This window comes from Heterocephalus glaber, unplaced genomic scaffold (assembly GCF_053883595.1).
Source record: "Heterocephalus glaber isolate CG9 unplaced genomic scaffold, H.glaber_assembly_v1.0 deba00001561, whole genome shotgun sequence".
In the NCBI taxonomy this organism is placed as follows: Eukaryota; Metazoa; Chordata; class Mammalia; order Rodentia; family Bathyergidae; genus Heterocephalus; species Heterocephalus glaber.
The window spans coordinates 14377630-14387844 of NW_028258349.1; the positions used below are offsets into that span (position 1 = coordinate 14377630).

Below are 10215 nucleotides of genomic sequence, written 5' to 3' on the forward strand. Positions count from 1 at the left end.
GGGGAGTGTTGGGGAATTCCCGGTAGGGCGGAAGCGCCTGAGCTCCCCGCAGAGCCCAGCCAGGCGGTTGGCCGTAGGGGGTCACTGCGGTATTTGGGGCCATGGCTGGGGTCGCGTGCTTGGGAAAAGCTACAGATGCTGATGAGTGGTGCGACAGCGGCCTGGGTTCTCTGGGTCCGGACGCAGCAGCTCCTGGAGGTTCGGGGCTGTGCGCGGAGTTGGGCCCGGGTCTGTCGTGGGCGCCCCTCGTCTTTGGCTACGTCACGGAGGACGGGGACACGTGAGTGAACCTTAGACTGCTAAACGGAGCCCTAGGATCCGACATCTGTTTGCCTATCAGCCTCTGATCCCTGTGGCTTCCTATCCTTTTTCTCCAAAGTCTGACTTTTGACGCTGGGCTTACTGACCCCTAACTCCTAAGTGCTGCCTTGTAACAAAACCAATCTCCTGCTTGCATCCTAACTCAATCTTTTCTGACCTTTTATTTTCAGCTCTTGGAATCCACATCCTACCAATTGATCCCAAAACCCGATTTGAACTTTCCTGACCCCAGCCTGGTGACTTTTGTTAAAACCGGCTCAGGTTCCTCCTGACATCTATCCTCCGATTATGATCTTGATCCTTTCTGAGCCTTAGACTTCGATTTCCAAAATTAGTAATACTTTCTCCTTGACTCTGTGATCCTGTCTTGTGAGCACTGATTTTCAAAGCTTAAATTTAAAAACAATCTATGTAAGTTCCATGAGAACAGCGATTCATCTGTTAACTAAATACTTCTCATATACTACACATTTCAGACCCTATTTTAGATAGGAGTGGTATGGCAGTGAAAATACAGAAACTTACTGTTATGGCTTATATATTTTAGTAGGGCTATAAAGACAGGTTGGCAGGAAGGAAAGGAAGAAAAGATAGGAAGAAATCAAGAGATATTAGAAAGTATATTGAATTAAGTAAAAATAACGAAAATAACACAATATGTCAAAATTTGTAAGATATTGGTGAAATTTCAGGAGGAAATTTATAGCACCCAACACTTACATTAGAAAAGAAAAAGGTCTCAATCTTTTATTTTGCTAAGTAAAAGAAACAGAGAGAAGGAAAGAAAAAAAGTCTGCCAAAAGGTAATAAGTTCTTTGAAAAAAAAAAAAAAAGTAAGAAAATGAGACAAGTAGATAAACCGAGAGGAGAGCATTCTAGGCAGAAGGAACAAGCTGTTTTAAAGGCCTACATAAGGGGCTGTACCTGGGTTTTTTGTCTGTTGTGTTTACTGCTATAGGCCCAGTGACTCAAACAAGGCCTGACACATAGGAGGCACTCAATAAACACTGGTCTCAAAGAACCAGCTCTGGTTTCATTAATTTTCTTTATTGTTTCTTTATTTTCTATTTTATTGGTCCCTGTTCTGACACTGTTATTTTCTTTCTTCTGATCACTTTGGGTTTCATTTGTTCTTTTTGTACTTTCTTAAGCAGAAGCTGAGGCCACTGATTTGAGGCCTTCTTTACTGATGTAAGTGTTGGGTGCTATACATTTCCCCTCGAAATTGCAGCAATATCTCCCAAATTCTGATATGTTGCATTTTAATTTTCATTTAATTCAGTATACTTTCTAATTTCTCTTTTGATTTCTTCTTTGATCAGTGGATTATGTAAAAGTATGTTAGTTTCTATATGTTTGGAAGAATTTCCATATATCTTTCTGTTACTGATGTAATTTTATCATGAGTAAAGAACATACTTCATATGATCTGAATTTCAGATTTATTGAGACTTATTTTATGGTCCTGAATATTGTTTGTGCATTTTTTTTTTTGTACCAGGGATCGAACTTGGGAACTTCTGCTTGCAAGGCAGACAGCGGAACCACTGAGCTAAATTCCCGGCCATGTGTGTGCATTTAAATAGAATATAAATCCTGCTGTTAAGAGTAGTGTTCTCTAAATGTTTAGAGGTTGTGTTGGTGAACAGTATTCAAGTCCGCTATAATGATTTTCTGTCTGCTTCTTCTATTAATTGTTGAAAGAGAGATATATTCCAACTATAATTGTGAATTTGTTTTTTTCTCCGTGTAGTTCTGTTAGGTTTTGCATTATATAATCAAAGCTGTTATCAGGACCACAAGTGTTTAGGATTTTGTTGTTGTTGCAGTACTGGGGATTCATCCTGGGGTCTTGTGCATGCTAGGCAAGCACTCTACCACTAAGCTATACCCTAAGCTTCTTTTATTGTTGGTTGATTAATTAAACTCTTAACATTACGAAGTTACGTTCTAGCCAGGTATGGTAGCACAGGAGGATCACAAATTCAAGCCCAGGCTGGGCAACTTAGCCACTTATCAAGAGTACAGCTCAGGGCTGGGGATTTAGCTCAGTGGCACCGTGCCTGCCTTGCAATCTGAAGGTACTGAGTTGGATCCCCACTACTGAAAAAAAAAAGAAGTCTAGCTCAGTTAACTGATATTAGCATGGCAAATCTTTTTTCTACCTTTTAAATTTTAAGCTATTTAAAAATTTTTATATTTAAAGATAATTTCTTGCTGGGTAGTGAGATAAATTTCCTCCTGAAATTTCACCAATATCTTCATATACTACCAGCAAGAATATTTTTTTTAGACTTTTGTCTTTATCACTGATTTTGAACAGTGTGCTTGTGATGAACCTTGTTTTTTTTCATGTTTCTTGTTCATGGGGTTCACTGAGCTTCTCCGATCTGTGGATTTATAGTTTTTATCAAATTTGGAAATTTGCCATCTATTATTTCTTTTAATGTTTTTTCTGTCTCCTGCTTCCTTTAGGGACCTCAATTAAACATATACAAGGCTTCTTGAAGTTGTCGCATAGCTCAATGATGCTCTTCTCTCTTTGGGGGTTGGGTCTTGGTGATACTATATGGCTCAGGCTGGTGGTTTCAAACTGCTGGGCTCATGAAATTCTTCTGGGGCTGAGACAGAAGGATGTCTGTGAGTTTGAGGCCAGCCTATGATACACAATGAGATCCTGGCTCAAAAAAAAAAAAAAGAGAGAGAAGAGAGATCCTTCTGCCTCAGCTTCTCAACTAGCTGGGAGGGGCATTCATTAGCATGGCTCATTCTGGATAGTTCCTGTCATTATGTCTTCAAGTTCATTCAACTTTTCTGCTGTGATGTGTTGTTAATCCCACCCAGTGCTTTTTCATTTCAGATACTGTTATGTCTAGAAGTTCAGTTTGAGATTTTCCTCCTATCATCTGTGTCCCTACTTAACTTTTTGAACACACAGCATACAGTTACAGTTATTTTGATATTCTTTTTTTTTTTTTTTTTTTTTGGTACTGGGGATTGAACTCAGGACCTTGTGCTTGCCAGGCAGGCACTGTGCCACTGAGCTAAATCTCCAGCCCTATTTTGATATTCTTGCTTGCTAGTTCTAACACTCATGTCATTTCTGGGTTTGTTTCAATTAGTTGATGATTGTCATGATGAATCATTTTCTTGCATACCCGATAGGCTTTGGTTAGAAGCCAGACATTGAGAAGTTTACCCTACTAGTCTGGATAGTTTTGTATTCCTACAAATATTCCTGAGTATTGTTCTGGGATGCAGTTAAATCACTTTGAATTAGTTTGATCTTTTCTTGAGTTTTGCCTTTATGATTTGTTAGTTGGATATGGAGCAATGTTCCTAAGATTTATTATTCCCCACTACTGAGGCAAAATCTTCCAGAGTATAATACCCAGTGTTGTAGGAATTACAAGTTTCTCTAGTCCACCTGGTGGGAACAGGCACTATTCTGAGAGAATGAGAGATACTTTTCTTTAATCCTTTTGGGCGACTGTCCCACCCTCACCCCCGGACTCACACACGTGCTCTGGTCAATGTCCTCCTGAATACTTGCTGGGATCCTCTGCAGATGTCCAGGGCTTTCTCCCTGTGCAGCTCTCTCCTAGGTGCTTGACCCTATGGCTCAGCCACCCTGGTCTCTCCAGACCCTCAGTCACAACCCGAGACCTCTGCCTGGGCTCCCTGTCTCTGCACCTACCGTGGCTTGGAAATTCTCTCCGACAATGACCTGTGGCAATCAGTTGTAGGGCTTCACCTCACGATCCCTGTCTTTCAGGAATTAGTGCGATTTATTGCATGATGTCTAGTGTCTTCAAAACTATGGCTTCATATACTGTTTTTTGTCTGATTTTGTTTTCAGTTGTTTCAGATGGGAGAGAAAGTGATCATATTACTTCATTTTGGGCGGAAGTAGAAGTCCCACTTAATAAACATTGATTAAACCAATTTGCTGAATTAACTCTGCTCTGTGACCCTCCTAGATATTAACAGCTGCTTTCAGAACTGTGGTTGCAATGCTTAATGCACAGTAGTTGCTCCATGTTTGTTACAGCATGCACAATACCTGACCTCTGCCCCTGATCTTTGTCTTTGTCCCTAGGGCACTGCACTTGGCCGTGATACATCAGCACGAGCCCTTCCTGGACTTCCTTCTAGGCTTCTCCGCGGGCACGGAGTACCTGGACCTGCAGAATGACCTAGGGCAAGTAAGTCACTGGGGATAATACAGGGTTTGGGGTCTGGGGTCCTCCATGTGATCTCAACCTCTGCTCTCCACTCCTGTAGACAGCCCTGCACCTGGCAGCCATCCTAGGGGAGGCATCCACCGTGGAGAAATTGTACGCAGCAGGCGCAGGGTTGCTGGTAGGGGAACGTGGGGGCCACACTGCCTTGCACCTGGCCTGCCGAGTTCGGGCATCAGCCTGTGCTCGAGTGCTGCTCCAGCCCCGTCCCCAGGAAGCCCCCTGTAGCTACCTCACACAGAGCCGAGATCGCACCTGCGACACCAGCCACAACCCTGCTGCCTTGCACCCTGAGCCTGAGTTGGAGAAGGAGGAGGAGGAGAGTGAGGAGGACTGGAAGCTACAGCTGGAGGCTGAGAACTACGAGGGTGAGGGTTGGGGAAGGACCCTGGCACCCACGTAGGGCTGGGTACCTGTAGGGCTGGGCACCCACCTCTGGGCTCAGCTTTTCCAACTCAAGACCCAGCCCCTTGGAAAATCATCCCCGGGCTTCAGGGACTCTGGCATCAGGACCAAGGATCTCCACTGAGGCCCCAGATTACTGAGAATCCTATATATGGGATCCAGGATGGTGGCTTCAGACCGCTTAGGACCCAGACCCTGAGCTGCCAGGATCTAGTGGTTGGGCCGAAGCTCCTACCTGCAAGGTGCGATCCATCTAGGATCACTGTTCTTACCTATGTGGCACAGCCCCTGCCCACTCAGAACTCAGGGACTCTAGCACTCCAGGGTCCCAGCCCCAGGCAGCAGCCTCCTCCACCAGGCCTCATGGGAAAGGACCTGTCTCCCACGGCCCTGATTTCTGAGTCTCAGCTCTCGACCAAGAAGCCCAGCTGCCTGGGACTGGGCCCTCCACAAATGGACTCAGGTTGTGCAGTACCTGGTGTTCAGAGCCCACCCTCCAACCCAAGGTCATAGGCTCTTCAACTGCTTACATCCCAGAGCCTTTGTAAAATGAGACCAGAGGCTCAGGTGTCCAGCCCCAAGAATCAGGGCTCTCCTTCAAAGACCCCAGGCTCCCCACCCTTAGGACCCATATACATCCCATTGCCAGGCACCTGCCAGGACCCTTGGAGCACCTGAGATGCAGGCATCTGATGTCCACGCCTCTTTGATGTACCTGGAAAGGCCCTCCCCCAGGATGATAGCACTGGTGGTCCAGGGACCTTACCCCATTGTCTGACACCAGTCACTCTGTCCCCAGGCCACACGCCGCTCCATGTGGCAGTCATCCACAAAGATGCAGAAATGGTCCGGGTGCTCCGGGATGCTGGAGCTGACCTCAACAAACCGGTGAGCGGCTATAGAGGATGAGTGTGTGTGTGCATGTATGTGTGTGTGTGTAGGGAAGTTTGTCTCATCAGGCCCACTGAACTCTGCTGTACCCCACAGGAGCCCACATGTGGCCGGAGCCCCGTGCACTTGGCCGTGGAAGCGCAAGCAGCTGATGTGCTGGAGCTTCTCCTGAGGGCGGGTGCCAACCCCACGGCCCGAATGTACGGGGGCCGCACCCCCCTGGGCAGTGCCCTGCTCCGGCCCAACGCTGACCTCGCCCACCTCCTCCGAGCACATGGAGCCCCTGAGCCTGAGGATGAGGATGAGAAACCTGGTCCCTGCAGCAGCAGTAGTGACAGCGACAGCGACAGCGACGACAGTGACAGCAGAGATGAGGGCGTGAGTCAGGAGGAAAGCAGGGGCTGCCCAGCAGGGGGTCAGGGCAAACAGCAGCCCAGCAAGCGAGATGATAACTAACTGACACATCAAGACCATCGGACCTGGGGCTGCTGCTCTTTGGGAACTCAGCCAGCCCTGGGAGTGACATTGGCAGCAGTGAGGGGCGCACTGGGTGGGGTGGCAGGAAGAAGTTGGACAGAGGTAGTTGCAAAGCTAAAGCAGCGACAGAGGCAGAACTTGGGCAGAGGTGGAGAGATCACAGTTGTAGTGATGGGCAGACACGGCATGGGGAGTGATTTGGTGGAGTAGAAGTTGGGGATCTTAGGCTGCAGGTGGGTGACCTGGGTAGTAGGGATTAGAACATGGCTGCCAGGCCGTAAGGAGACATTTGACTGGAGAACCCAAGCACCAAGACATTGGCAAGGAGCGCGTGGAATAGTGGGGTTGAAGAATTTGGGTTAAGGCTGAGGGTTGGAGGAGGGACCTCAAGGTGTTTGTGAGCACAGTCCTAGCCTAAGCAGTAGGAGGACACAGGCCTGGGAGCTATGACCTTGGAAAGGGCGCTTTGAGTTCCAGGAGTGGGGAGGTTGAAGCAGAAGGAGGGGAACTCAGTTTCAAGGCAAGACCGGGTTTGTGTGATGTTGTGACTTGGGCAGTGGGCAAGGTGGCAGCCACCTGAGCCCCTCTGCCACCCCCTCTGCCCCTAGGATGAATACGATGATATCGTGGTCCACAGTGGCCGGAGCCCAAGCAGGCTACCTCCTGCCCCAGCGTCCACACCTCTTCCTGACGACCCTGGCCCCATCTGACTTGTTTTAATTGTTAATGTAATTACCAGTTTAATAAAACCTCTGTTCTGACAAGAGCCCAGACTGATGTGCCCTTCCAAGTCCTCCGGGTCATTCCTGGGTCCCTGTCCCTCCAAGGTCAAGGGCCGCACAACAAGCCTTGGTTTTCTTTGTGCTTTATTCACTCAGAAGGGTGGGAGGGGTATGGTGGGTGTTGGAGGGGGTTTCCTGAGTGGGTCTGAGCCCAGCCCCCACCCAGCGCAGACTTGTCCCCTCAGGCTTGGTTCCAAGGTGCCCCCTTCCTCTCTCCCCTGCAGGTTGGGGGTGCAGTGGGGTGTCAAGTGAAGCGGGGGCTTTGGGGTCAATAGTCGTAAGCCATAAGGGCACTTGGGAAAGGAGAGGGGCTGAGGCGGGTCAGCCCTCCCTTCTGAGCGCCTCCCCCAGCATCACAGTGGCCTTCTTCAGCTCATCACTCATGTGCTCCAGCCGCTCCATGTCATGTTCCTGGTGGGATCAGAAATAATGATCAGTGCCTACCTGCAAAGGCAGGCTGCCCCAGGGGTCACCTAGCACTTTTCACGGTAGCAGCCCACAGCAGTCATCCTAGTCATCATGATCTGCAATGGGCACCAGCTTGTTTGCCACAACCCTGGAAATCTGAGGTCTGCGTGCATTGCTGTATGGGACTACCAAAGGTGCCCAACGTGGGTGATCCATTTGTGACGTGATGACCATTTTGGTTAGTGCCACCAACCCTGGTGACATCTAACTCTCCATTACCCAGCAATGGTGTCAATTTCTAGCCTAGTGAACATGCCACAGCTGCCACTTTCCTGGCGGCCAACTTGCTGGTGCTGGACTGGCAAGGGTGGCTAACTTGCCTCCGGGCAGTAATGGTAGGCTTTCTGGTGACTGTAATCTTGTAATGTCGGCCTTCCCAGCAAGTGTAATCCCAGAGGGAAGCCACTTTAGCCAACAGAGGGCTCGCTTCGATGTTGTCACCAGGACCTCGTGTCAGGCTGGGCCACTTTGGCCTGGTGGTGGTGGATCTCACTGTGTGCGCCCAACACCGGGAGCTGTTCGTAATGACGGCACCTCCCCCACTCACCTCCCACTCTGAGGCTTTCTCCTCCTCCTGTTTGGCCTCAGCGCCTGGCTGCTGCTGCTGCTGCTGGTGATGGTGTGGTGAGTTCTCATGTCTCTGTCCTGTGTCCCTCTCTCTCCCTTGCCACAGGCTGCGGCCCTTGCCTAGCACCTGCACAGCTTTCTCTTCCCCAAACCGGGAGGTCTTGTCACTGGCCTCTGCCACCCGCTTCTGGGGGGGCCCTGTACCTTCTAGGCGCCCCTTCCACACATCCTCAAATGTCTCCATGGGGCCCTTCTTTTCTTCCGCCTCATCCTCTTTCTCCTCCTCCTGGTGGAGCCGGCTGTGGAGCTGCTCGAGAATGGCCTGTTCCTGCACCTCAGACTTGTGGGCGTTCTCTGCTGCCTCCTCTTCCTCATCCCTCACCTCCTGGCTGGACCTTGTCTTGCCAGCCTCTTGCTTCTTGGAGTCCCCATGCAACAACTCCCTTTCCTCGGGGGATGTACAGCCATAGGGCTCCGTCTTACCTATTTCTGGCAGAAAGAGAGAGATGCTGTCAAGCCGGGGAACTGACACCTGAGGAGTCCTGGGTCCTGCTTGAGGTCCCATAGCCCAGAGCTGGGAGAGGCGGGTCAGATGCTGGGGACGGTCCCAGCCCCGTCCTGCCCCTCTGCAGGGACAGAGCCGGGCGTGTGTGTGTGTGTGTAAGAAGCTGGAGGCCAGGTTGTGTCAGGTGGGAGTGGTGGACAGGCCAGGGGGCTGGGGTGCTGGACACCCCTTTCTTCAGGCATCATGTGGTGAGTGGGAGGGCAGGTGGGGCGTCCCGGGCAGAACCTGGGTGGAGTGGTACCCTGTAGAGGAATGGGGGTCCCCTTACCTTTGTGGAGAGCTGTGCAGGGTCCTCTCTGGGCCTGCCCCAGGGCCAGCACCTCGGTGACCACCTCTGCTAGACAGAGGGTCAGCTAGGGATAGGGGAGAAGGGTCGGAGGGGAGGTTGAGAGCAGGGGAAATGGGGTGGGTGGCTGGAGGGTTGGGAGGTGGTGGCGATCATGGAGGCTGGGCAGGAAGGGGAGCCAGTGGGGTGAGCCGGGGCAGGGGGTCCATGCTCCTCACCTCTTCCTTGTGGGGTGTGGGCACCAGGGGAGCAGCAGTGGCTGTGGCAGAAAGAGAAGAGCACCATCCTCGGTACTGACCCCAGCTCCCTGGACAATCCAGCCCCTCACCAGGCCAATCTGCCCGCCCAACCCTGCTGGCCCAGTGCCCCTGCCCCTGGGCCAGTGTCTGGCACTCACCGGCCCCCAGCAGCAGCAAGAGCGCGGGGACAGGCATGCAGCTTGCCATAGCGGGGCGTCTGGACCCAGGTCCTTGGCTCTGCAGCTGCCGCCAGCACCTTATAATCCATACGTGGCCCCCAGGGAGGAAATGACTTCACCAACACCCCCTCCCCGCCCACAGCACCCAGGCACCCAACAGCTGCAGGACGGTCAGCCTGCCTACGACCCTTAATTATTCATGGGGCCCCTCGCCCTGCACGCATCCCTCAGAATTCCCGCCCTGAGTGCCCTGCAGATGGCAAGGAGCTCACCTAGGTTCTGAGCTACCCACACACATTCACTGGTTAGTCCCACCCAGCTCCTTTCTGTACCTCATTTTTTCATCTGCAAAGTACTTCCTCAGAGGTTGGAGTGGGGTTCTGGCCTGAATGCCTAGCTCCAGTACTTAGGCAGTGTGCAGCCCGTGGACAGCTGCCTAACTCTCTAAAATGGTCTCATTTATCAAAAGGTTGATGATGACTTACTGCAGCTTGTTCGTGAGGCAGAAGCAAAGTGTGTAGTGCTTAGGGCAGTGCCTTACCCTGGGAACTGCAAAGGTCCACATGCCACTCCAGTGAGTTGTTTTGCAGTGCTGGGGATGGAACCCAGAGCCTCATGAACACAGGGCAACTGTTCTACCACTGGGCTATATCCTTGGCCCCATTCAGGAAAATCTTTATTGAGCACCTATTATATGCCAACTCTTTTTTTAGGCTGTGGAGCTACAGTAGTGTAAAAATTGACGAGCATCCCAGCCTTCTTGGAGCAGACGCAGAAAAGGGGAGAGACAACAC

At 50.7% G+C, this 10215-nt stretch overlaps 2 protein-coding genes across 5 annotated transcripts; one reads left to right on the plus strand and one right to left on the minus strand.

Moving 5' to 3' along the window:
- Positions 1-7101, plus strand: Nfkbib (NFKB inhibitor beta). The gene is made up of 6 exons (XM_004859083.3): positions 1-280; positions 4421-4526; positions 4606-4930; positions 5767-5855; positions 5955-6236; positions 6944-7101. The coding sequence occupies exons 1-6, from the start codon at positions 102-104 to the stop codon at positions 7043-7045; spliced, it is 1083 nt and encodes a 360-aa protein (XP_004859140.1). The 5' UTR covers positions 1-101; the 3' UTR covers positions 7046-7101.
- Positions 7102-7184: 83 nt separating this feature from the next.
- On the minus strand, positions 7185-10148 carry Ccer2 (coiled-coil glutamate rich protein 2). Of its 4 annotated transcripts, XM_021239671.1 has the most exons (6): positions 9963-10148; positions 9401-9498; positions 9222-9262; positions 8986-9070; positions 8133-8641; positions 7185-7528 (listed from the first exon to the last, which is right to left on the minus strand). In XM_021239671.1, the coding sequence occupies exons 2-6, from the start codon at positions 9447-9449 to the stop codon at positions 7439-7441; spliced, it is 774 nt and encodes a 257-aa protein (XP_021095330.1). In that variant the 5' UTR covers positions 9450-9498; positions 9963-10148; the 3' UTR covers positions 7185-7438. The 4 variants fall into 4 exon arrangements, with proteins under 4 accessions (XP_021095330.1, XP_021095329.1, XP_087047279.1 ...); XM_021239670.1 differs by lacking the exon at positions 9401-9498 and having other exon boundaries at positions 9963-10132; XM_087191153.1 differs by having other exon boundaries at positions 8133-8192; positions 8357-8641; positions 9222-10040.
- Between the last annotated feature and the right edge of the window lie 67 nt (positions 10149-10215).

Coding starts and splice junctions, on each gene's coding strand:
- Ccer2 (XM_087191152.1), bottom strand. CDS start 9,449: ATGGCAAGCTGCATGCCTGTCCCCGCGCTCTTGCTGCTGCTGGGGGCC. Junction 8,642..8,985: donor CTGCACAGCTCTCCACAAAG/GTAAGGGGACCC, acceptor TCTTTCTGCCAG/AAATAGGTAAGACGGAGCCC. Junction 7,529..8,132: donor AGAAAGCCTCAGAGTGGGAG/GTGAGTGGGGGA, acceptor TGATCCCACCAG/GAACATGACATGGAGCGGCT.
- Nfkbib (XM_004859083.3), top strand. CDS start 102: ATGGCTGGGGTCGCGTGCTTGGGAAAAGCTACAGATGCTGATGAGTGG. Junction 281..4,420: donor GTCACGGAGGACGGGGACAC/GTGAGTGAACCT, acceptor CTTTGTCCCTAG/GGCACTGCACTTGGCCGTGA. Junction 6,237..6,943: donor GTGACAGCAGAGATGAGGGC/GTGAGTCAGGAG, acceptor CTCTGCCCCTAG/GATGAATACGATGATATCGT.